Source organism: Melospiza georgiana, chromosome 20 (genome assembly GCF_028018845.1).
Source record: "Melospiza georgiana isolate bMelGeo1 chromosome 20, bMelGeo1.pri, whole genome shotgun sequence".
Taxonomy (NCBI): domain Eukaryota; kingdom Metazoa; phylum Chordata; class Aves; order Passeriformes; family Passerellidae; genus Melospiza; species Melospiza georgiana.
Window position 1 is genome coordinate 9,474,374 of NC_080449.1, and position 27,063 is coordinate 9,501,436.

General features: G+C 51.6%; 1 protein-coding gene across 1 annotated transcript; it reads right to left on the reverse strand.

Moving 5' to 3' along the window:
• Positions 1-275: 275 nt before the first annotated feature.
• SARDH (sarcosine dehydrogenase) lies at positions 276-26,770 on the reverse strand. Its single transcript, XM_058038180.1, has 21 exons — positions 26,702-26,770; positions 25,208-25,508; positions 23,611-23,789; positions 22,356-22,535; positions 21,496-21,619; positions 21,232-21,332; positions 20,053-20,157; positions 19,523-19,652; positions 17,186-17,272; positions 16,999-17,089; positions 15,138-15,279; positions 13,599-13,682; positions 12,792-12,905; positions 12,155-12,293; positions 11,282-11,395; positions 9,433-9,580; positions 8,610-8,703; positions 3,452-3,614; positions 2,227-2,395; positions 1,724-1,859; positions 276-711 (listed from the first exon to the last, which is right to left on the reverse strand). Exons 2-21 carry the CDS (start codon positions 25,500-25,502, stop codon positions 544-546), a joined length of 2,763 nt encoding a protein of 920 aa, XP_057894163.1. The 5' UTR covers positions 25,503-25,508; positions 26,702-26,770; the 3' UTR covers positions 276-543.
• Between the last annotated feature and the right edge of the window lie 293 nt (positions 26,771-27,063).

Here is a 27,063-nt window from a genome sequence, read left to right on the forward strand (position 1 = left end):
CTGCCCATGCAACCCGTGGTATGAGATGGGCTTTGAGTCCTCCATGGTTCCATGGTTATGACACACAAACACAAACAGCAGAGAGGGACCCACAGTGTGAGCCCAGGCAATGTCCCTGCACTCTGCCCCTTCCCTCCACATCCCCACCCCAGCAGAGCCCCCAGGATGAGGTGACACCCATGGGAGTGGGGACAGACACAGCAAGGGACCCGTTTAGAGGCTCCAGCTGTATCGACAACCCAGCTAGTCTAAAAAAAAATCATTTCCAGGCTACATTTGGGGGGAAAGAGTTTCCAGCACAGTCAAAAATTGAAACCACTTCACACACAGTGAGACCAAACACTGTTTGCAGGCCAATTAACCCATGGAAAAGAATTATTGCTGCAGTATCCCTGCTTCACTGAGCAAACAGAGCAGCAGAGTCTTTGCACTTTTTGGAATCTTTTCCTCCTCTCCCCTTGATTTGACCCACAGTGACTCGGGGTGTTTCAGGAGGTTGCCCGGCTCTTGCAGCTGACCCCGGAGCCAGCAGGGGCCGGGAGTTCAGCCTGCAGCTCCTCTGCCCTCTGGGCAGCCCAGCAGCCCGCTGTAAAAGCCTTTCACACGTTTGTTGTCAGGGTCGAACGGGGATTTGGTGTGAGCTCGGGCCGGGAAGGTCACTCCCATCCGCTCCAGCTCGTAGCTGCCGCTCTTCACAAAATCCAGGGAAACCTGTGAGACAGAGCCATGGAAAAAACCTTAGAGGGTGGCAGCATCCCAGCCCCACCCCTGGGCAAGCTCCCACCCGCCCCACACATCTGATCTCTGCAGAAAACCCGGCTCTGCCGTCCCCAGAGGATGTGTGGAAAGGGGGACGAGAATTGTTAAAAGCACCCTGTTTAAAAAAAAATTAAAATCGGGGTTTGAAAATATTAGGTTTTTTTTTTTTCCCTGTGGAGGTATATGATGGAAAGAAAAAAGGGGAAAGGAAAGGGGAAAAGAGAGGAGAGGTGAAAGGGAAGAAGGGAGAAGAGAGAGGGAAAAGGAGAGGAAAAAAGAGAGGAAAAAGGAGAGGGAGAAGGAGAGGGAGGAGAAGGAGAAGGAGAAGGAGAAGGAGAAGGAGAAGGAGAAGGAGAAGGAGAAGGAGAAGGAAAAAGGAGAGGAAAAGGAAAAGGAAAAGGAAAAAGGAGAGGAAAAGGAAAAGGAAAAGGAAAAGGAAAAGGAGGAATATTCATCACTGGGAGAAAAGGGGATTCCCAGGGGCAACTGGCCCACAAAGCCACTTGCCTTGGGTCTCTTGCAGGGATGCAGGATGAAAAGCCAAGGTAAGCAAGAGCAGGAATCACAGCCCACACACAGCTCTTAGCTGGCACAGAAAAGGTCCCTGGAGACGTCACCCAACCTCTGTCCCCACAGCACGCTGCTAAATGAGGGCACTGAACGATTACCCAGGAGCCTCCCAGGGTTAATTAAAACCTTGCTCTGCTCCCATGGGCCATTGCTCCCTCCAACATAAGTGAATTTGCTACTGCAATTAAATATTTGGTTGCAATTAACCCCTGAGGCAGCACTTGAGCCGTGCATGGACCTCAGACGGTGACAGTGACACCAACTTTGGCATTTGGCACCAACCTCTCGCCCTCCAGCCTGCCCAGGGAACACGAGGGAGCTGCTGTGCCATGTCCCAGCCCAGGTGACAGCAGTGCAGGGAGGAGGCACAGCCAGCCCCGGGCTCTGCACTCACCGGGCCCCCTGCAGGATCTCGGATGTAGCCGTAGGCGATGGTTTTGTCGATGGCAAACCCAAAATCTGCCCGGCGGATGTGGCCGACCACCTGCCCGTCCCTCCAGACCGCCTCCAGGCCGAACATGGGCACCTTCCTGCGAGGCAAAGGGCACAGCTGCCACAGCACAGCCCCTCCACGGGGCAGGGGGCTCTGGCTCTGCCCCAGGGCAGCCCATGTGCCAGGGCTCCCACTGCCCACGGGCTCCGTCACCTCTCCGCGCTGAACCCAGAGTGCCACCAGCCCAACCTGCAAAACTCTGGGTGAAACAAGACCAACCCTCCCACCTCCTGCAGCTAAACCTCTGCCGAATCTGCAACACCTCCAGGTGGAACCAGATCAACCCTTTCACACCTCCTGCAGCTCCCACTGAACATCCAACAGGGAATTTGCTCATTCACCTCTCCCTGCTGAGCCCAGAGCGCCTCCAGCCCCATCTGCAATACCTCCAGGTGTGTACTCACTGCTCGGTGGTGAAGCACACGAGGCGGCGGAAGATGCCCTTGGCTTTCTGGGCCTCCACAGCCTCCCGGCCCAGGAAGGGAATGCTGGACTTGAGCTTGCAGGTGAAGGCCAGCCCTGCTTCCAGCGGGGTGTCATCGGGGCGCAGGTCTGCGTGCCAGTGCCTGTACCCTGCAGGAGCCAGCACGGGTCACCCACTGAGCCTGGCACAGCACCCCTGTGTTGCCATGGTATTTTCTGAAAAATCCCTTTGCTAGCAATTTTCTCTTGAGAAGATGAGAAGCTTCCGAAGAAAAGAAAAACAATAATTATCTGCTGCTGTGGAATGCAACAGGTGCATCTTTGACTGGTCCATGTTGGTTGTTTCTAATTAATGGCTAATCACAGTCAGCTGGCTCAGAGTCTCTGAGAGTCACGAGTTTTTGTTATCATTCTGTTCTTTTCTTTGCCAGCTTTCTGATGAAATCTTTCTTCTATTCTTTTAATATAGTATCAATATAATGTAATATAATATAATGTAATATAATGTAATATAATATAATGTAATGTAATATAATATAATGTAATATAATGTAATGTAATATAATATAATATAATATAATATAATATAATATAATATAATATAATATAATATAATATAATATAATATAATATAATATAATATAATATAATATAATATAATATAATATAATATAATATAATATAATATAATATAATATAATATATAAAAGCACCCTGTTAAAAAATTAAAATCAGGGTTTGAAAATTATATTATATTAAAATAGATATTATATTATATTATATTATATTATATTATATTATATTATATTATATTATATTATATTATATTATATTATATTATATTATATTATATTATATTATATTATATTATATTATATTATATTATATTATATTATATTATATTATATTGCATTATATTATATTATATCATATCATATATCAGCCTTCTGAAACATGGAGTCATGATTCTCATCTCTTCCCTCATCCTGCAAACACCACCACAGCCCTGCCCCTTGGACACCCACTGCCCTTTGTTCACCTGGATAAAACACCCCGGAGAGGAGTCCACAGGGGAATTCTCAGCGTTCTGAGACCCTGCCCCACCTCCAGTCCCACTGACCCACCCCAAAGCTGAGGAAAAGCTCCCTGCCCTGCTCCCCGCTCTGTGTGAGAAGCAGAGATTGCTGCTGGGAGGAGAACAAGGACCTTTCTCGATGCTGAGGCTGTCGATGGCTCTGTAGCCGGCGTTGGCGATGCCGTGCCGCGCTCCTGCCTGCATCACTGCCCGATAAACCTTCACACAGTCAGCCCTGGGCACGTGCAGCTCCCAGCCCATCTCGCCCACGAACGACAGCCTCATGGCACGGACCTGCAAAGGCAAGAGGGGAACATCCCCGTGGTGCAGCTGGGCTGGGCAGCCTGGCAGAGGCTCCCGTGGCACGGGAAAGCCAGCCTGGCCTGGGTGCTGGGGAAGATGGAACAGGAAAGCCTTATAAATATGATTGCCTGGCAAAAGACTTGGAGAATATAAAATTATAAGTGAGATTGACATGAAAGCAAGCTTTGAGATACCTCAGTTTCTGAACAACTGGGAAACAATGGTGTGGCCGGCTGAAGGTGATCCCCTTTTGATGAAACAACACCCTCTGCTTGCAGACAGGCCCAAAGGTCAGAGCAGACCCTACAGCTTGGCAGAAAGGCCCCAAAGAGGAGTTTGTAGGGTTTAAAATGTAACCCAGTATGGTGATGTAGTGATTCTTATAGGCTGTATGTAAATGCTGTAGGATTTGTATCTTGTACTAGATTGGTTAGTGAGAATTAGAATATTCAACACAGAAGATTTATGTATTGTAACAGGAACCTCACTCTCTTACCCTCTCATCCTCTCTCTCTCTCTCTTCTCCAGGTCCTGCACCCAGGCCCTTTGCAATAACCCACAAGTTCCATGACCTGGCTTCAGAGATCTCTCATCCCTGTCTGTCCTCACCATCCTACCCCCAACGCTCCTACCCCTGGGAACTGTGGTGGAAGGCAGTTCTGGGCTCTCCTCTCTTGCACCAAGACAGGCTCATGTAGCCCCACGTTTCTCTTCACAGAGAAAAGCAAGGCACAATTCTTCCCAAGAATATTTCTGGGATTCACATTCTCTGAACCTCAGAGAAAGAAAGCACGATTCTTATCATTTGCTGTGCCTGTGTTTGTTCCAAAGTAGAATGCAACATGGAGATTGTTTACCCACAGTGATGGTGTTTTGTTTCCTTGGCCTGTCAGGGCCAAGAGTGTGTGTTGGGACTGTTGGGTGACAGTCACGAGGTTCTGTGCAGTTGTGTGCAGGGTTGAGTGCTTGGCAGATCCAGTTTTAGATGTACAGAATAATACAGTATAATAAAGTAATGAATGAGCCTTCTGATATCAATGCAGTCCTCCTCATCATTCCTCCTTCGTCAGGGCCCTGGCACCAGTGCTGTAGGCTGAGATTGAATTCCTCATCTCTGGACATCCTAAGCCTGGCACCTCAGACCCAGCTACCATCAGTGCCAGGGGGCAGAGGTGGCTGCTGGAGCATCCTCTTCCTACAGACTCCAGGGCTGGGGTGAGATGTGATGCTCCAGCTCCAGCCAAGCTTTTGTCTCCCTCTGCTGATCCTCTGAGACAGGGAAGCTGTCCCCAGCAGGACTGTCCTGCTTTTGGGGCACTGCATCACTGCTGTCCCTGCCACAGGAATGTTCCTGGACCGTGCTGCCACAGCACCCAAGGCTCCTGGGCATGTCCCAGTGCCACCAGGGAATGCTCAGGGCTGTGTCCCAAAGCTGAGCTGTCACACGAGCTCCACACCAAACGCCAGAAGCCCCAAGGAGGGATGAGCAGATCAGCACAGGGGACTCGGTGCTTCTCCAGAGAAGCCTCATTCCCAGGGATGGGGCCTGGCTGCAGTCCCAGGGAACAGCCTGGCCTGCCTGTGTTCCACCAGCCTCTCACCCAGGCACCCTCCTGCTGTCTCTCTGGAACATTCTCCATTCCCAAAGCCTTCCAGGCCAGCTGGGACCGGCCCAACTCAGGCACCTTCCCTGCAGACAGCCCTGGAGCCTGAGCTGCCTTTCCCTCTGATTCATCCCATTGTGCTTCTCCACTTCCTCCTCCACAAAACCCCTCTGGTTCATCCCTCTGGGTACAAATCCACTGCAGACACAGAGCTGCCTTTGGGAGAGAGATTAACTCCAGAGTTCCTCTCTGGGCTGTGTTCTGTGCTGGTAACAAAGCTGTCCCCAGCTCAGGACACATTCCAGGCTGGCTCTGGTGGCTTTGGGCTGGCCTGGCCATGGCTGTGGCTGGGGCAGAAGCTGCATTTTGCCACTTGCTGAGCCCTTGCCCCAAGCAGAGCTGCTGCTCTCTAATCCCAAATGCAAACAGACCCCAGCAGCTGCTGCCCAAAGCAGGCAGAAGTGCCCAAAATCTGCCTGGGCTCTGTGCTGCCAGCATGGCACACCTGGGAGCCCAAATCCACTCCTGCTTCCCTTAGCACCAAAACCACATCCTCAAGCTGAATTTACAATTTTTAAATTGCAAGAAGCCTTAACCTCTGCATTAGGAGTGGGGAGGTGGAAGGAACACAGGATGGGGGATTTATTTTGAGCCCTGCCCTGGTCCCTGGCACAGCCCCGCAGCCAGGCACAAAGGCTGGCACTCCCTTCCCCAGCAGCACGGGCTCAAGGGGCTCAGAGAAGCTTTTTCCTCTTCACAAAGGTGTCATCTAATTAGGGAACAGCCTGAGAAGAGGCTGCTGCCAGCCAGCTCCCATCTTCACTGCGGCAGGAGATGCTCCGGGGATTGACAGGCAACTTCCCGGCTCGTTAACCCCGGATGGGACTGCAGCTAAAGCGCTCTGCACAATCAGGAGCAACTTACTCCTGGGAGAAACTTCCTCTCAAAGCACCTGTGCTCCAGGGGAATGAGCATCCCAGCAAAGTGCCCACAGAAAACGGGAAACTCTGGAAAATTGGGGTGATCAGGCAGCGGTCAGCTCAGTACAGGGAGGGACTGGGATGTGTGTGAGCCCCTCACATCCCACCACGGAGGGTGGGAATGCTGAGGGCTGCACTCAGCAGCTCTGCTGGATTCCCATAGGAACAGGCCTTCCAGCTGGAGCTGTGAAATAGCATCCATCCCTGGGCTTTTGTGCAGCGATTCAAAAGCATTCTAGGTACCATAGAAAATGAAAACCTGAATTTTTCCCTGTCTCCAGCAGTGAGATTCAAAGGGGGACCTTTCTCTGCTGTTCCATACAATGAGAGACTCTATATATAAACTCACAAACCAATCCATAATTTCCAGAGTCATTAACTCTGCTGGAACTCTCCTTTGACTCCAGCTGATTTTGTTCAACTACTGAGTTAATGCAGGAAAATCTCGGTGATAACTTTTTTAAGATGCTGGGTTCAGTTTAATCCCCCTGGAAGGTGATAATATCAGCAAAGGCTTCAGCCTGCTGCCCTGAGAAATCCTCCCACTCCAATTCCAGCGTGTGATGGGGTCCCTGGTGTTCATTGTCCAGTGGGACAAAGGAAACCTCCTGAAGGGTGGTCCAGTGCCCTCCCAGCTCACACCCCTGAGACAAGAGAGCTTTTCTCTGTCCATGAGGGAATTGACACTCCAAAGAATCCACAAAACTTCTGCCAGCTCAATCTTCCTTGAAGGACTGGATTATTTATAACAAACTTGAAGTGAAATGCAAATAAACTCATCACACTCCTGGAGACAGGAACATTTCCACACCTTTCTTAGGGCAAAAGCAGATTATTACAAGATGATATCAGCCTGCTACAGGCTGACAGGGGAGGGTGTGGGGAGGATTAATGAGGACTAAAATCCAGAATTTTGGACAAGCTGCACCAGTGGATTGGCTTTGAATTCCCCAGGCCTTCCAAGGGACACTGAACTCGCTGTGGGTTGAGTTGCTGGGCACCCAGGGTGCATTGATGGCAATGGTTTGGAGATTCATCTCACTTGGCCAAGATCTGTGCCTTACTTAAACCACCTTAAGGCCTGGGCAGGCTGTTGCTCACAAATCAAGAGGCTCTAATTTGATTTAGCAGCAATCTCTTCAGCAGGCAGCTGCAGGAGAATTAAAGCCATTTTAATTCTGAATGAAAAGTGGCTGCACGTGGCTTAACCCAATTTCCTTAACATCCAGCCTGCTGCCTTTTATGAGATTTACTGCTTCACCTTCACCTCCTTCATGCCCCACCAGGCTCCAGGCTGAGAGCAGAGAGAGTTCTGGGCATGGTCCCTGCTCCCATCCAGCTCATCCAGCAGGAGAGGGATGCTCTGGGACCATGGCCTGCCCAGGCTTCCTATAGAAAGGAGCAAGTTCAAATCCCACCCTCTCCTCAAAGTGTTTTTGCAACCATAGGAATATTCCACATGGGATAAACATCACTGAGAAATCAGAGTTTCTCCATGAAACCTGGCTAAAGCTTCTCCCTGATACCCAAAGTTTCCAGCAGCAGGTTTTCCTAGGACATTTCTCCTTTGAGAAAAATGACACTGCATGGTCACCAGCTCTTCTATTTGGAGTGTTCAAGCTCAATCAAGAGCTTCAGGGCATGTGTGAGGCCTGAAGGCTGGGCAGAAGCAGGATGATGTGTGCTGTCCTGGAAGCTTAGGGCTGTCAGGCTTCTCCTGTGATCAAGCAGCAGCTCCCAGGCTGCCCAGTCCCTGCTGCCAGTACCTGACAGGCTTTGCATTAAATTGTGCCTGTTTTTTATGAGGAGGGGGAAATGGAAAGTGTCTGGAGTGTCAGGTAGATCTCATCACCAGGGCTGGCCCTAATCCATGGAGGCATCTCTCGTTCCTGTGGCATTGCTGCAAAGCCATGAGTCACCCTGTCCCTTCCCCAGGCTCAGTGCTGTGACACCCCTGGCAGAGCAGGATGGCACCTGCCAGGCAGTCAGGGAGGGAAACACCCTTTTCTCACTCTGGGGTTTGGCCTTTTCCTACAGACACCACAACAAAACCTCTCAGACACATTCCCAACAGAGGGAGATGGAACAGTTTGCCCAGAGCAGCTGTGGCTGCCCCTGGATCCCTGGGAATGCTCCAGGCCAGGCTGTATGGGGTTTGGAACACCCTTGGACTGTGGAAAGTGTCCCTGCCATGGCATGAGTGGAACAAGACGATCTTTTCTATTCTATTCCATGCAAAATACAAAACCCAGTGCAAAACAATACCTAAAGAAACCACTTAGTGCAATCCAACAATCTTTCAGGTCCCTCCCAAGCCCAACCAGTCTGGGATTCTGTGCTTGGCTGGTGGGTGCACAGAGCCCAGAGCTCCCCGGGCAGCTCAAGGAGGGGCCCCTTCCCACCTGGCATCCTGCAGCTGTGGTGATTTTGTGGGTGGAGAAGGGGAAGGCCTCGTTGCTGAGGTCGGTGTCGAGCACTTCCTGCAGGACAGCACGGCTGTGGGGAAACAGCAAAGGGGAGAAGGGAGGGTTATCCCCAAATCCTGCTCCTCACCTTGCTGGCAAGACAGACTTGAGCTGAGGTGGCTGGTGTGCAGTGCTGTGGGAGCCTCAAAAGAAATTTCAGTTCCTTGGGAAGTGGAGTGATACTCCAGCCACATCAGCACTCGTGTCATGGGGCTCACACCTACCCCTGCCCAACACGGGGACCTGCACCTGAGGCAAACCTTCCTGCATCCCTGCATCCTTCCCTCCATCCCTGCATCCCTCCTTCTACCCCTGCATCCCTCCATCCATCCCTGCATCCTTCGTTCCATCCCTGCATCCCTCCTTCCATCCCTGCATCCCTCCCTCCATCCCTCCATCACTGCATCCCTCCTTCTACCCCTGCATCCCTCCATCCATCCCTGCATCCTTCGTTCCATCCCTGCATCCCTCCTTCCATCCCTGCATCCTTCCCTCCATCCCTCCATCCCTGCATCCCTCCCTCCACCCCTGTATCCTTCCTTCCATCCCTGCATCCTTCCTTCCATCCCTCCACCCATCCCTCCATCCATCCCTCTGCCCCTCCATCCCTCCCTTCATCCCTCCTTCCACCCCTCCTTCCATCCCTCCATCCCTCCCTCCATCCCTCCCTCCATCTCTCCACCCCTCTATCCCTCCTTCTATCCCTCCACCCCTCCACCCCTCCCCGGTCAGGTTACAGGGAGGAGCCCACACCTCTCACCTCAGCGGCCCCTGGATGCTCATCATGCCCAGCTCCTCGGAGCAGTCGAGGAGTTTGCACTGGAATTTCATGTCCTGCAGCACGGTGGTGATGTGGGACCAGTTGTGCTGAGCCACGGCCCCGCCGATGGCCAGGTAATAGCCATCCCCTGGAACACAGCCCCGGGCACTGTCAGGGCTGGTTCTGCTCTGCACAGCCTGAAATGCAGCCCTGAGCATCTCCAGCTCACACAGCCCTGGCTGGGACTGCCAATAAAAGGGTTAAAGAGCTGGGGGATTGGGGAAGGCTTTTTGTGGGGCTCAGCACAGTGAAAGCCAAATGGCCATTAGCAGTGAAAGTGTGTGTGAGCATCACAGGAAAAACTCCTTGAGAACAACAGCCAAAGCATCTGCACTTTTGTCCCAGCACAGAACAGACCCTCAAGGGTGGAGGGAGACAGAACAGACCCCTGTGGGTACAGGTGGGAGCAGGGAATGCCACACTGACCAGCCCATAACCACCACAGTACAATTCCTACTGTATGCAAGGAGGAATTTCATCTCCTCAGTAATCCTGGGTGGAAAAATCCCCAGGGATGGTGTTTGAGAGCTGATTAATATGTAATCAATCTTCCCTCTGTCTTTCCTGCCACTACGAAATTGCTCTCTGGTATTCTGTCATAACGATAATGAGTGCAGCCACCTACTGTAATTGGGAAAATAGACTTTGCTGTGATTAAACACCTCCAGTGCCCGCCAAAGCTGCAGCTCTGCCAGCCACTTCCCACCCTGCTTCCCCTGCCAGTGTCCCAGACAGGAGGGAGGAAGGATCCTCCCACAAGGGAGGGAAAAATCACAGGCACCCCACACTGCTGGAACAAACACGGCGACACTGCCATGGCACATCTGAAGGTGACACAGCACGGTGACATTGCCCCATGGCACACCTCAAGGTGACACAGCATGGTGAGATTGCCCCATGGCACATCTCAAGGTGATGAGATTGCCATGGCACACCTCAAGGTGACACAGCACGGTGAGATTGCCCCATGGCACGCCTGAAGGTGACACAGATGGTGACATTGCCCCATGGCACACCTGAGGGTGACACAGCATGGTGACATTGCCCCATGGCACACCTGAAGGTGACACAGCACGGTGAGATTGCCCCATGGCACACCTGGAGGTGCTGAGATTGCCCCATGGCACACCTGAAGGTGACACAGCATGGTGAGATTGCCCCATGGCACACCTCAAGGTGATGAGATTGCCATGGCACGTCTGAGGGTGACACAGATGGTGACATTGCCCCATGGCACACCTGGAGGTGCTGAGATTGCCCCATGGCACACCTGAAGGTGACACAGATGGTGACATTGCCCCATGGCACACCTGAGGGTGACACAGCATGGGGACAGGGCTCTGTGGCCACCCTGTGCCTGGCCAGACCGAGCTCAGCATCCTCCTCCTCCGAAGCTGCCTAATGCCATTCCTGCCCCCAGGGCTGCTCTGCTGCCTTCCAGTCCCCCTTAATTGCAGCTGATAAGGGCTGGGACAGAGGTCAGAGCTGCCAGGCAGGGCTGGACAAACCCAATAACAGCGATGAGCAGTGCAAGGCCCTGGGGACAGGGGCCATAATCGGGTTACAGGCACCGGGGATGGAGGTGGAAAAAGCCAGGTGGCTGCCATTAGGAAAATGCAATCAGCCCTGTGCCTGCAGCCCCTCCAGCGTGACAGGGAGTGCTGGGACAAACCTGCCCAGGACTGGAAAATTCACTGTGTGCATTGAAAGGGCAGCGAGGAAACCTGGGAATTCAGGGAGGGTGACAGAGCTGCTCCATGCTGCAGCACCCCCTTACTCAGGGTTTTACCTTCAAAAGCAGGAGCCAGGGGGGAGCCCGGGGTCCCGGGGCTGATCCTGCTCACGGTCAGGTCGCTCTCCACGCCGCCCTGGCGGTTCAGCATGCAGGTGTACACGGTGGAGCCTGTGGGGCACACGGGCACCATCAGCCCAGCAGCCAGCCTGGCACAGGCAGCTGGGCAGCAGGAAAAGGTGCCACTGTCATTAAATCACCCATCCTGGCTGTGCCCTGACCGACCATGGGTGTCCCAGCACCGGCACGGGGGAAGGAATGATGTTTTTTCCCTGTTCTGCGTGAGGAGCTGAAGTTGCACCCTTGGAAATGGCCAAAGTTGCTTCCCAGCCTCGGAAAAGGGGACAACAAACCACAGCTGTCTTTTTTGAGGGTTATGCTCGATTTACTCCAGCACCCATCGCACCTCCAGATGTGAGCCACAGCTGGAGCCAAAGGGAAACCTCCCTCCTTCATCCCTGAGCTCAGAGCACTGAGCCGCTGCAGCATTCAGCCAGCCAAAGGTGTCTCTGAGGTGAAACCACCACACATCCAGCCAGCCAAAGGTGTCTCTGAGGTGAAACCATCAAAGCTTCCACCTTTGGTCAAGCAGCAAGGGCCAGACGAGCCCAGGCACATCCCACCTGGCTATATTGGTATTTAATTTCAATATATTGGCGCCCAACGTGGGGCACGAAGCCGCAACCCTGAGATCGTGAGTCTCAAGCCCCTGTATGAACAAAGCAGAATTCAGACTGTGGTGAGGACAGGAGGAGCAGCCTCTTCCCAAACCCTCTGCAAAGGCAGCACTGAGAGGAAAAGCCAGTCTGGGGTTTTCTGGGTTGTTTTGGGGTGAGATCTCCCCAGCAAAAGGAGGAGCTGAGGCTGTACCTGGGGCTTTGCTCACATCAGCACTGAACAGCCAGTCTGCTGCTTTGGTAGCTTCAGGTCCAACCAGGTAGAATTTCCCAAAATAAGACATGTCAAAGAGAGCCAGGGCATTCCTGCACGTTAAACATTCCTTCTTGATCTGCAATTAAAGCAAACGTGGCAGTGCTGAGGCTGAGCCCACAAAGGGAAAAACAAATTAAGCCATTTGCATAACGGGAAACAATACCAGGACACTCTCCTGGTGCCTTTAAAGGCCTCAAAATGCTCCTGAAAGAATCAGGAATTTGCTGGAGCCTGACAGGCCATCCTGAGTGCCTGATCCCATTCCTCACCTCCCCACCTCAGTGACAGTTACCATCAATAACACCCAAATTTTATCAAGTTGGATTTTTTTTCCTAAGCTGCTCTCAACACTTCAGGAAAGCAGCAGCATAATTCCCATGGCCTCCCCCCTGAGGTTTCTGAGCACGGGCTACACATTTCTCTTCATACTTTTGGGACATTTTTCGCTGTTTTGGAGCTTCCCCTCCCTCCGAGCATCCCCCAGAGCAGCGATGGGGCACAAATTCTGCTGCCTCCAGGTCCCCCAGCTGGCTGGGGGTTTGGCAGGGCAGGAGGGGCTGTCAGCCCCACTCACGATGTCGTGGTGAGGAGGGAAGTCGAAGGTGTACTCATCCCCCAGCAGGCGGTTGTAGGTGTAGTCCCTGTGGCGCTCGTGGCCGTAGGCACCGTAGTAATCATAGTCCAGGACCTGGGGGACAGGGAGGAGGAGGAGGTGAGGCTGAAGCCAAAGGACTCCTTGGCATATTCACCCCACTCCCAGAGAGATGGCTGTGGTGGTGGGTGCCCACACTGGCATCCCTGATCACCACGGGGATGGGTTCTCCAAGATCCCTGATGGATCTCACCCCAACTTCCCAGCCCATGGGGATGGATCCTCACCCCAACATCTCTGCCCATGATGATGGCTCCTGCCAGAGCATCTCTGCCCATGGGGATGAATCCACAGCATCCCTGCCTTTAGTGATGGATCCCCACCCCAACATCCCTACTCTCAGTGATGGATCTCCATCCCAACATCCCTGCTCTCAGTGATGGATCCCCATCCCAACATCCCTGCTCTCAGTGATGGATCCCCATCCCAACATCCCTGCTCTCAGTGATGGATCCCCTTCCCAACATCCCTGCTCTCAGTGATGGATCCCATCCCAACACCCCTGCCCTCAGTGATGGATCCCATCCCAACACCCCTGCCCTCAGTGATGGATCCCCATCCCAACATCCCTGCCCTAAGTGATGGGTCCCCCCTCAGCATCCCTGTCCTGATGAGGGGTCCCCACCCCAAAATCCCTGCCTTCAGTGATGGATCCCCACACATGGTGCTGGGTCCTACCCCAGCTGGTCTCTCCAGGCTGAGGACCCCCCAAACTCCAGCTGTTCTTACCGGGGCTGCTCCCCCAGGGTTGAACCAGCCAGGTCTCTCCCAGCCGTGCCTCTCCTGGAAAACACAGCCCTGCCGCAGCAGCTCCTGCACAGGAGAAATGGGAACAAACAGCTTTTTATTAAAAATTTCCTCTCCCAGCTTTTTGAGCAGCACTCAGGCTGCCCTCCTCGGGTGTAGATGTGGGCTCAACACCAGACTTGTGACCCCTTGGTTTGGCTATCAACAGCCAAAAATCCCATTTAAAACATTGTCAAAACTAAAAATTGCCTGATTTTTGTCCCCCTCAGGCAGAGAAAGCCACAGCCCAGCTGTGCACCCCACCAAAACTTGCCCTGGGGTGCCCAAATTGCTGACCAAGAGTTGCTACATGCAGAGAGCAAGATTCCCCACCATGTTTACAGAGTAATTATATAATAACATTTAATATTTATACAGCAACCTTCTCATCCCTTCTCTGAGCTCTCAGGAAAGCCTCTCTGCACGCAATTAATTAGGGATCCATTAAGACATTCTTGTTTGGAGCCTCAGTTCGGAAAAGAATAGATTTTGTTGAACATCTCAGAAATCATTCAGTGCCTATTTATAAAACACAGCACATGTTCTGGAGATGCACGGATAAATAGCAGCCTGTCAGTCAAGTGGGCATCACTTATTAGACGTGCTATTAAAAAATAAATTGCATCCTCAGTGACAGAAAACAACTGAGCTGTCAAGCAAACACCGGGGGCTGGTAGGCAGGGGTGTCTGTATTACTGCTCCAGCCTCTGCCCTCCAGTTGGAAGAGGAATGGTGTGATGTCAATCAGAGGGAAGCAGGAATGGGCTTGTGAAATGTGGCTTTGCCAGGGCTGGGGCTGGGGCTGGCAGTGGATGAGGCTCTGGTGCTGAGCCAAGCTGAGTGTCTCGAGGGATCTGGGGGGTTCTGAGCTGCTGGTGCAGCAAAATGCTGGGAATTGGGGTTTTGTCTCAAGTGCTGCATCTTGAGAGCGTTCACCTGTGGGTATTTGTGTGAAGAAGGGGCTGGAGCAGGAGGGAGCCCTGGCTGGTGGCTCCAGGGAGCAAAACCACTTAGGAGGTGCTGGCAAAACCACCTCCACAGAGGCACATCCCTCTTCCCTTGTGCCCCAGCCTCACTCCACAATGAGAGACGTTGTTTTGGGGAGAAAGTGCTGCTAAATTGTGAGCAGGACACAGTGAGCAAGGGCAGGAGGTTCCTGTGAGCATTCAGCACCCTCAGCCCTCTCAGCTGCCCTGGGATGGACTCAGCCTCAGAGCTCTCCTCTCCCCTTTTCCCTTGCTCAGCGATCATCACCAGGTTCTTAATCCACATCTGCTGAGCTAAATATGGGAATTCTCAGGCTCTCTGAGCATTAAACCACCCATGGCCCCATAACCCTCGCAGTGAGCTTTGGGGTCGGGCAAGCATCTCCCCAGAACAGACGGATGGCACCACAGAAGCTTTGGGGAACGGCCCAGCTGCAGCCACTCCTTGTGAGCTCCTTTTTGCTGCTGTGAGGGCCAGCCCGGGCCCTGTCCTCACCTCATGCAGGGGGTCCTTCCTCATGTTGCGTCCTGCCAGGGGCTCGTCGTGGGGGAACACCACGGAATAGTTCTTGGCGTAGGACTCGTGGCTGCGCTCGCGCATCCAGCGGTTGTTGTCGGTCAAGGAGTGGTGGAACCTCCTGCAAGGCAAGGACATGGAAACATCTGGGTGAGCCCACCAGATCAGGGCCTTCTGCACCAGACACAGGTGTGGATTGAAGCTGCCGGTGTAAAGTTGTTATTGCTGATCCAGTTTTGTGGTAGGAGCAGAGGAGTCGAGCAGGATTCGGTGCTGGCCATGCTGCAGTGCTGACCAGCAGAGCTGCCCCACCCCAGAGCAACTGGGAGCAGAAAACAGCCCTGATGAGGAAAGGAAATAGGAAAAAAAATGAAATCTGAGGTTAATTCTGCCCCACTTCAAGATGGGACCAGCCTCAGGGTTTAAACCCAGCCCCGATGAGGGAATGAGCCCTGGACATTCCTTATATTTTTCACCCAAATCTCTCCGCACTGAAATATAAATAAAATCCAAAATATCCTCAATTCATTTGAAGTGTTTCCATCTTTCAAACAGCAAATCTCCTTGAAGGAGTGTGCCAGCTCAGCCCACAGTCAGGTTGGTAATCCCAGAGATCTGTAACTCTGGGAAACAGCCTTGGGCACATGTGGCACCTTTCCCAGGGCTGCAGAGAGGGAGCCAGGCAGGGCATGAAGGACAAAATTCCATTTTTAAGGACTTTTAAAATTATACTTTCAGCTTCCCTCCTTGCTGACTGGGGGAAGAGGAGGGGCAGGGCATGGGGCTGAGCCCTGCAAGGAATACAAGTGATGCTCCCCAAGAGCTGTGAGAGCAGCTGCTGGCAGAAGGTGACACTTGGAATGTCACCAGCACCCCTGGTCGCCCCATCAGCCTCAGCCCCTTCACCAACGAGCTGAATTTTTGACAGCAGCGAGCGGGCAACAGCTGCCAGATGAAATATTTACAAGCAAATGTTCTGAGAGGATAAATATTGAAATGTGTGGAAAAGGGAGTTATTTAAAGAGGAGCTTGGTAATTGTCACCAAAAGGAAGGAATGGGACTGACAGCTTGATGACAGGGCACATGGGACATGGGAGATGGTCGGGTGGAAAGCCCCTGGCTGCTCTCAGCAGGGCTGGGGTCCCTTGGGGTCAGGGGGTCTGTGCTGGTGTCAACCCAGTGCTCAGCCTGGGATTTCTCCATCTCTCCATCCCCACCCCTGGTGGAAGGGGACAGCTGAAGGCATCTCCCCCATCTCTGCAGGCCCCTCACCCCCACAGCCCAAGCCAACACGGCATTTACCATCTTGGCCACTAAAGCAAGGTGAGATTTTCAAAGCTTTGTCCCTCACAAGGTGCTTGCTGTCACTACAGGCTGTAAGAAAGCCCAAACCCAATCAAAGACAATCAAGCAAGTCAAAAGCAATTATTGAGCCAACATCTGCACGGCCACATCTCCCAGCCCTGGTGCTGCTGCACAGGGGGGCCGAGCTAATCTTTGTGCTGGTGAAATCATCCCCCTGATTATTAACTTAGAGGATTAGGCACGGCTCTAATTGAACAACAAAACCCAAACATAATTACCCTGTCCTTCCCCACCACCACCACCACCATCTCCCTGTGCCTGATGGAAGCTGTTTGTGTGGGAGTGCAATGAGGCAAACGAGATAAACCCCACCTGTGCACATTCATTAAAGCCACTGCCTGTAATTGATTCCAGCTCCTTGGAGGGACACACACGCTGCCTGGACAGCCTTTCCTGATGCCAGCCCTGCCTTGGGAGCACCCCCAAGGGGCAGCAGGGGTGAGGGATGCCCATGGAGGCAGCAGGATCACTTGCCTGATGTCGTAGCCGTACATGTCCTTCTCCGGCCGGCCGTGGATGATCCAGTGAGCCAATTCCCTGCCGCAGCCACCTCCCAGCATCATCCCTGGGGAACAGGGCAGGGTGCAGACAGGGCCAGGAGGCCAAGCAGGGCTGGGGGATGCCAGGATCCCCCGGGGATGACCCCTCAGGTCTCTCTTACCGGCGCTGTTGAAGCCGCAGCCAAGGAAGAACCCTCGGACCTCAGGAGCTTCTCCCATGAGTGGTTTGTGGTCAGCTGTGAATGACTCTGGAAAGCAGAGAGGGGACGTGCCAGCGAGGCCAGGACAGGGGGATCACACACTCTGGGGACACTCACACGCTTTACAGACAGCTTTCCTCCTGTGCTGAGCTCGTCCTGCTCCCAGAGAGATCAGTGGGGCCAGAACAGCTCCAACACCCAGCACTGCACAGCACAGGGGTTTGGAGTTGGACTGAGAATTTGGGAAGCAAAATGAATTCCCCAAGAGAAGGTGAACAAGGCACTGTGAGGGCTCTTTTCTCCTTCCCAATCCCCCAGCCAAGGGTGTCGCTATAGGACACGAAAAAATGCAAGTGCACACTGCTGTTCTCAAGGTGAAAGAAAAGGGAAGTTTATTTTATAACTCTAACATTTACAGTTTTCCAAGAGTGGCAGTGGATTGGAGGGTGACAGTGCCACCTCTCCAATGGCACTGGGCAAACTAACAGTCTATCAACTTTCTCTTCTTCTATAAAGGAATGCAAAACAATGAGTTATTTACGGAAAGTGTGTGAGAAAGTTCACTACAAGAATGTCAACATCAGAAGGCTTAGAAAATCTTAAGAAAACAGGGTGACACAAGGGGGCTGCACTGATCTGTTTGTTGCCATTTTAAATCTGGGCCCTGTTTCCTTATGGTGTATTCCACCTTTTCCTGCTTGGAAATTCCTGCTGGGAAATTCCATAATTTTGAGCCACTTGGTTCAGCTGAGGGAGGGTTGGGGTTGTCTCTCTTGCTCCAGTGCTGCCAGTGATATTCCACTGAGCCATCAGCCATGGAAATCCCTCTATAAATCCTCACCAGGGAGGACAGCAAGCCCCTGACAGAGGTCTGAAATCCTCCTCCCTGTTTGATGGTGCTCCATCCATCCATCCATGTAAAAGGAGAGAGGGAAAGCTGAGCTCAGTGTGGTTTTTCCCCACGTAGCAATGCCCAGTTTGTTTCCCCTGACCCCGCTGCTCCAGAGAAGGCAGGAGCAGAGCCAGAATATTTCCACTGTCACCAGAGCAGCTCCTCACGTGCCACTATCCCTGTGCAAATATGCCAGGCCACAAACTCAGGGAGTCAATGGAGCCAAAGCACCTCCCTCCCAGCACAGCTGACTTTGCCCTGGGATGGGTGGCGAGGGCTGCAGGGACCTTGGCACGGTGACCACAGCAGAGGGGACAAAGCCTTTGCCATCTGATCAGCCCAGCGTGACTCAGCTGCCACAGGCTGCTGGCTTCAGTCAAGAGGGAGAAAAGCAGGAGAGCTGAGCCTTGGAAAATTAGATTATTGAACGACAAAGAGGAGACATTCATCTACCAGCAGCCAGTTCTGCTCTGCAATCAAACCACTGGACCCAGGGCCAAGGTCTCCACCTTGTACAAGTCATGTTTGATCTGCTGCAGGGCACGAGATGTGCCCTACTTTCCCCTCAACACAACCCAATGAGTTTTACTTTAGGTGCCTCAGCAAAAAGGGCTTTTATTATAGTTAATTTCTTAGTGTATAGTTCATTTTAAGGGCAAACCAAGTGTGCAAGGCTTGGGCTCAATGTCTGGCACCACCTCCAGCTGCCACTGCAGGGATGGCTTTAACTCCACACCAGGGATGTAAATCTGGGTTAATCTAACCTCACTAGATCAGGAGCAAGTAATAAAAATAATTACAGGGGATAACACTTGGTAAAATAACAGCCACTGCTTAAAAACATCTGCCTCTTAATTTTCCAGTCCAGCAGCCACAACATCAGCTGGAGATCCATTTAATACCAGACTAAACCAAGGTAGGCAGCTCCCCAGGGAAATAAATGGCTTTAAACTCAAAGAGGGACAACTGAGATGATAAGAAATCAGTAAGATTATAAGAAATTATAAGATAGAAGTTATTTACAACAGGCATGGGGAGGCCCTGTCACAGAGTGCCCAGAGAAACTGTGGCTGCCCCATCACTGGAGGTGTTCAAGGCAAGGTTGGACGGGGCTTGGAACACCCTGGGATAGTGAAAGGTGTCCCTGACCATGGAATTGGATGATCTTTGAAGATCCCTTTCAAGCCAAACCATTCAGTGTGTCTCTGAATGTGTGATTCTATTTCTCCACCCAGGCTAGGCCTGGAATGCCACCCTTTGGAAGATGCCAGCACCGCAGCCAGACCAGCAGCACTTCCTCTGCATTCAAGGAGTTTCTCTTCTCCCCACGCTATAAAGTTTCCCATTGCCATTAGCAAGATCTTCAGAAAAACCCAGCCACCACAGTGCCACCACAGCCACGTTACCTGGCCCACAGACAGTGGATTTAATTCCTGTTTTCTCCAGAACTGGCACCCTGTTGACAGCACCTTCAATGTGTTGCATGAAAACATCCCAGTCCAGGTCAAAGAGGCCAAAAGCAAATTTTTCAGATACCTAAAGAGGAGAAACAAGAATCAGGGCACAGAACAGAGGATGGCTGACTGTTTGAGACCACCTCATCTCTGGCAGCCTCAGAGAAGATAAATTGAGGCTGCATTGAATCTCTGGGATTCTGGGGTTTTCTTGAGCAACCCAGACAAATCTGAAGTGTGAATTAAGGATAGAGGGATGAGCACCCTCAAACAGGGAGGAGGATTGCACAGTTCTGTCTCTCCTGTTGCCTCTGCACTGCATATCTGTGCCACAGACAGCCCCAAAGGGGAGATGCTCTCCCCGTCAGCCACCAGAGGTTGGTGCCTGCAGAATTTGGGGGCTGTGCCCACGCCCACTCCCCCGAGGTGGCTTCCCTGGAAACCTGCCTGGTTCCCCCAGCAAACCCCCAGGCTGCACTCACCTCCTCCCAGAAGATGGGGTTTGACTCATATCCACCCACGGAGAGGGCATCGCCTTGGAGACGCAGATAGACCGAGGCGTCGTGATCACGAACGTTTGGCATGTTCTGAAACATGGGCAGGGGGAGTGCAGGGGTCAGAGGAGGCCAAGAGCCACGGGGACACCCCTGTGGCACCCACCAAGGTCCACAAGGTGGGCACCTGCAGCAGTGACCTGTCAGGGATGGGACATGATTGCACCATGGGTGCTCCCTCAGCACTGAAATTTGGGCACCCCAAGAGGAAAGCACCCAGCTAGCATGGGAGAGCAGCTCACACAGAGACCTGAGCAGCACCCAGGGGTGCTCTGGGGACGGGGAGCAGCCCCTGGGGTTGATCCTAGCTCAGCAATCATCACTCCTCTGCCACCCGCCCCTGCAGGAGGATGCAGCAGCTCGAGGCGCAGGCAGCGGTGCACGAAGAATGAGGGATTTGTTCTTGTGAATAATGGATGGGGAAACATTTAGATAACACTGAGGAATCGGTGTAGGGCCTACTGCAAGCCATGTTGACAAGTGGAATTAAGTGGATTGAGCAGGAGGCACCGAGGTCTGTGAGCTGTAGCCTCTCCTCTGGAGCCTTTCTTGCTGCTTAGGGCACGGTGGAGTCACTGGGACTGAAATGTAATCATGGACCACAGCACCTTTCACAACCAGGCACCTCGTGCTGAAAGGGCAGGCACAGACTGTGTCAGCAGGATGGAAACTAATTAATGTGTCACCCTCAGTGCACTGGGGCCTCGGAGGATGAAGGCTCCTTCAACTCGCAAGCAATTCTCTGCAGCCAGATGGCAGGAACAGATTTATAGGGGCAGTCTGGAAATGCTTGGAGAGCTACACCTCTGCCTGCCAGGTCTGAGATCTTTATGAATGCTGCTATCAGACACCAAACACAAAGATCTTGAGGGAAAAAAAAAACCCCATCCTGCCAGTTATAACATGGTTAAATATTAAATCTGACTCTGTTCAAGGTGATCTGACAGCCCTGCTGAGGGTGTGCACTCCCCTGAGAGCAGAGCCTGACCTGGCAGCAATCAGGAGCTCCCACAGGTCTGGGGGTCCCTGGAAGGGGCAGGGGTTGTTTCTGCCTCTCCAGCCCTGTTCCCCAGAGCAGAGGAGCTGGGCTGCAGTGGGCAGACTGACCTGGATGCCCTCGATGCGCTCGGTCACCACGTAGGCGTGGTGCATGGCCACCAGCGGCACGTGCACACCTGCCAGCCGGCCCAGGGCCCGTGCCCACACTCCTGCAGAGACAACAAGCCCGTGCTGAGCTCCTCTGCATCCCCAGACAGCTGCAGGGCACAGCCACGGGCTGGTGCAGGCTTTCCTCCTCACGGGAGCAAAGCCACCGCTGAGCTGTGGCCGCTGTCCCTGTCCCACCCCTGCCCTGTGCCCCGTCCCCTGTACCTGCACAGTTCACCACGCAGGGAGTCTGGATGGTGCCGTGAGCTGTCTCCACTGCATGCACCCTCTTCACCCCGAAATCATCAGTCCTCACCTGGATGCCCGTGACAGGGCAGTTCTCGATGATCTGGTGGCACAGGAAGGGGGGCAGAGTCACAGCAGGGTCACCAGGGCAGGGGACAGCCCAACTCACCTGACATGCAGCCCCCAAAGCTGGGAAAAGGGAACCTAAGCAGCATCCTGAGTGTCTTGTGTTCCTCATAAAGGCCTTTTTTCCACCCTCTATTTTCCCTGGATCTCGTGGTTCCTGCCAGCTTTGTCACTGTCACCCAACCAAGAGGACAGCACCCTTCTTGGGAAAGCCCCAAATCTGCAGGAGCAGCTTTGCCCCAGTGGGAAAGGAGAAGGTGAGGAAGGCACCCCACCTTCTGCTTAGTATAAATTACTAAGTCACTTTTTACTTACTTAAATTTTACTGTACTAAAATTAGTATAAATTACTAATTATACTAATTAGTAATAATTTGGGAAAGCCCCAAATCTGCAGGAGCAGCTCTGCCCCAGTGGGAAAGCAGAAGGTGAGGAAGGCACCTTAGTATATAGTACTAAGTAATTTCTTACTATACTAAAGTTCTACTTTACTAAAGTATATATATTTACTTTACTAAAGTTATAATTAGTATGAATTACTAATTATACTAATTAGTAATAATTTGGGAAAGCCCCAAATCTGCCCGAGCAGCTCTGCCCCATGGGGAAAGGAGAAGGTGAGGAAGACACCTTAGTATAAATTACTAAATAATTTTTTACTAGACTGAAGTTTTACTATACTAAAATTAGTATTAATTACTAATTAAGAATTACCGTGGCGCCCCTGGCAGTCGCTGCCCTGGCCAGGGTGGAGCAGGTGCCAGCAGGGTCCATGGTGCCATCCTTGGGGACGTACAGGGTGCCATAGAGGTCGTCAACGTTCATCAGGGGGTACAGGTCCTTGGTCTGAGCTGGGGTCAGCACGTGGGACTCCACTCCATACACCTTCCCCAGCTGCCAGGGGACAGGAAAACCACGAGATCAGGCAAGGAACAAAAGATTTGGTCACCTCTTGCTGCTGAAGGAGTGGCAAACTGATTATTGTTATTCTGCTTAAACTGGTTATTGTTATTCTGCTTATGCTTTCGTGGCTTGCGGATCTTCATCTAAGGTTGGGAATTTGCTCCATGGGTCATAATCAAAGCCACAGGTGTTCTGGGCTCTGTGCCAGGGTCTCTGAGCCCCCTGGCAGGGGTTTGGGCAATCCAGGAGAGCCAGAGGAATGTCCTGAATTCCAACATTGGAGGAGAATCCCAGGACAAGTTTATCTCCCAAACCCTAAATCCAGCACGGGGTGATGCTCAGATTTTAGGGAATATAGCCCTGTTTTTGAATTCAGGCTGCCTGTGCAGCTGGAAAAATGGGGAAAACGATGCTACCACTATTTAAACAACCAAAACTACGAGGCTGGATTTAATTTTGCCAACTTTGGAGGAGTTTGACAAATTTTGCCTGCCTTACACAAGTCAGAAGGCTGCCTTGGAAAGGACCTGCTGTCCAGGTGGGAAGGCAGTGAGGGATGGGACATTCTTTGAATTCAAGCTGCCTGTGCAGCTGGAAAAACGCTGCTGAACAACGGAGAAAACACCGCTACCACTATTCAAACAACCAAAAATCCGGGGTTGGATTTTATTTTGCCAACTTTGGAGGAGTTTGACAGATTTTGCCTGCCTTATTCAAGTCAGAAGGCAGCCTTGGAAGGGACTTGTCCAAGTGAGAAGGCAGTGAGGGATGGGATGTTCTTTGAATTCAAGCTATATTGAATTCAAAGAACATATTCATAGTTTTTCCTGTGCAGCTGGAAAAACAATGCAGCACAATGGGGAAAATGATGCTACCACTATTTAAACAACAAAAAGTCTGAGGCTGGATTTTATTTTGCCAACTTTGGAGGAGTTTGACAGATTTTGCCTGCCTTACACAAGCCAGGAGCCTGCCTTGGAAGGGACCTGCTATCCAGGTGGGAAGGATGGGACATTCAGGGACCACAAAGAATCCTCCCCTCCTGCACCCCGCGGCTCCTCCCTACCGACATGAGCCTCTTGTACTCATCCAGGCGCTGCTTGTTGGAGGCGATGAAGAGCCCCCCGTTCTGCACCCAGCCCGTGTGCAGCCCGGTCTCGGCCGGCAGGTCCCGGCTCACCACGTCCCTCGTGTGTGCCAGCAGCTCCACCTCCACATCGCTGGGGCGCAGCTGCCACAGGAGCCCTGTGCGCGGGGGACACGGGGTGACACCAGCATCTGTCACCTCCCCGTCACACGGAGAGGGATGCAGGGAGTGGGGGGGATGGATCCCTGTGTGTCCTGTGCCACCCTGCGGGGCTCGTGCTCCATCTCGTGGATTTGTGGGAATGGTACAAAACACCGGGATTTGTTCTCTTTGGGCGCTTAATGAATGGGGGGGAAGGGGGTATGGAGTGGATGGGCCATAAATGTGTGAAAAAAAAATAAAATAAAACTTATAGAGCTCTGCCTCCCTGCCATAGAAAAGTGGCTTTAAAAAGGGGATTTGTGGGAATGCTACAAACCATCGGGTTTTGTTCTCTTTGGGGGTTAAATGCATGGGAGAAAGGGAGTTATGGAGTGGAAGGGCTACAAAAGTGTGGAAAAGTAATTTAAAAAGCTTATATAGCTGTGCCACCCTGCCATAGAAAAGTGTCTTTAAAAAGGGATGGAAACTGTGGAAAGAAAGTGTTTCCTTTTGCTGCAGCCACATAAATCTTGGGGGGAAAAAAGGAAATTTAAGGAACTTAAAAATATATAATATAATATAATATAATATAATATAATATAATATAATATAATATAATATAATATAATATAATATAATATAATATAATATAATATAATATAATATAATATAATATAATATAATATAATATAATATAATTATGTATAATATATTATATTATTATATATCATATCATATCATATCATATCATATCATATCATATCATATCATATTATTACTATATTTATTAGTACATTATTGTATTTTATATTATTAAATTATTATATTCTATATATCATACTATTGTATAAATATTATCTATTATTATTCTACATTATCATATTACTATATTAGTTATAATTTATATTCATGTTAAAATTATATTAATATACATGTAATTGTACACTTAAATATTATATATTTATATATCCATATTTATATTTATTCTATGTATATATTTTATATATGCATATCTATATTTCATATATGTATATATCCATATTTATATTTATTTTTCTATCTATTTTATATATGTATATCTATATTTCATATATGTATATATATTATTTTATGTATATCTATATTTTATATAGAATATATCTATATTTTATTTATTTTATATATGTATATCTATATTTTATTTATATTATACTTTAATATATTTATATATAGAATATATCTATATTTTATTTATTTTATATATGTACATCTATATTTTATTTATATTCTACTTTAATATATTTATATATTTAAAATTATATTTGTATTTATTCTCTTTTTAAAAAATATTACGGCAGAAGAAAAACCAGAAATCCTCAGCCTTTACATCCCAAACTCTCCCAGAGCCCGCCCCAAACCCTGAGCATCCCCGGGCAGCGCCGTGCCCGCCACTCACCCGCGGTGTGCCAGGTGGTGCCCGAGGTCAGGCGGTCCCTCTCGAGCAGCAGCACCCCGCGCACCCCCATCTTGGCCAGGTGATAGGCGGTCTGGCAGCCCAGGCTGCCGCCTCCCACCACCACCACCTGCGCCGAGGCCGGCGGGGCCCGGCTGGGCTGCCCGCTGCCCGCGCCCTGCTCCTGCAGCGTCTGCTGGTACGGGACGCTCTTCTTGGCCGTGGGGCCCGGGCCGCTGCTGAAGGGCCGGGGGCTCCTCCAGCGGGGGACGCGCCAGGCTCTGCTCAGCGGGGACATCGCCACCTGCACATCCCAAAAAGCGCCTCGCTGCATCCCTGCCTGCGCCCCTGCGGCACTCACTGCCTGTGCCGGGGGGTGGGCACAGGCTGAGCGAGCCCCGGGCACATCCCGGGGTCCCTTTCCAGCAGGGAAATCCCAGTTGTACATGTGTGCAGCTCCCAAACACGCTTTCGTAAAAAGGGATTTGGGAATTCCCTGACTGCGCCTCTGCTGCACTCACTGTCCATCTCTGGGTGCAGTGCAGAGGCTGAGCGAGCCCTGGGCACATCCCGGGGTCCCTTGCCAGCAGGGAAATCCCAGTTGTACCTGTGTGCATCTCCCAAACACCCTCCCTTACAAAGGGGCTTGGGAATTCCCTGGCTGCCCCTCACCACCCATCTCTTGGCGCTGTGCAGAGGCTGAGTGAGCCCCGGGCACATCCTGGGATCCCTTTCCAGCAGCTGGGGGTTCCTTTCCATCAGGATATGGGATCCCAGTTGCAGGTGTGTGCAGCTCCCAAACACCCTCCTTTACAAAAAGGGGTTGGGAATTCTTAGGGAATGGCACCCTCTGATCGCTCATGCCTCAAAAACACTTTCCCCCCCCCCCCACTAGAATTCAGGAGCTGTTTGGGCACAGAGAAGGTGCCAGGTTTCCTTCTGCCCATCTCTGGGTGCTGTGCAGGGGCTGAGCGAGCCCTGGGCACATCCTGGGGTCCCTTTCCAGCAGGGAAATCCCAGTTGTACCTGTGTGCAGCTCCCAAACACCCTCCCTTAAGAAGAGGTTTGGGAATTCCCAGTGCACAGCGCCCTGTGCTTGCTCATGCCTCAAAACCCCCTATTTTTCCCCCCCCCCACAGGAATTCAGGAGCTGTTTGGGCACAGAGAAGGTGCCAGGCTTGCCCTGGATCAGAGGGTGGGGCAGTGCCTGCTGGGGGACACACAGGGACAGGTCCTGCCCGTCCAGCAGCCCCTGTTTGGGTCCTGGCTGAGCACACGGCTCAGGATTTGCTCCTGAACAAAGATTTAGGGTGCAGTGGTGCCAACACAGCCCCCCCGACACAAACCACAGCCATGAGCAGGGGATAAGGGATCAGTGTGACCCCTCTGACACCCCTTGCTGCTGCCACGTGGCCACCAAAGCCCTCAGTGTCCCCCCAGTGTCCCCCCAAGCTTCGGGTGACAGCCCACGGCACATTCCCACCAGGCACCACTCACCGGCAAGGCTCACTCCGGGCTGCCTTTCCCTGCTAGGATATGGTGGGGCCCCTGCCTTCCTCTGATGCTCTCCTCCTCCTCCTCCTCCTCCTCCTCTTCCGTCCCCTTGGCCCCTGCTGCAAAAAATATTAACCAGCACTTGGAGGCGAGCGGAGCCAGCCTGAGCCGACAGCAAAGAGAGACTTACCTCCTTGTCCCCCTCCTTGTCTCCCTCCTTGTGCCCTTCTCGTGGCTCTGCTGCTTCCCAGGCAAGACAAAAAGTCTGGCAGAGCAGAGAAATTCAAAGCAGGGAGGAAAATTCTGCTTTTCTTCCCCGGCTGGGTGCCCAGCAGAGAACAAACAGCCCAGCTGGGGCCAGAGGG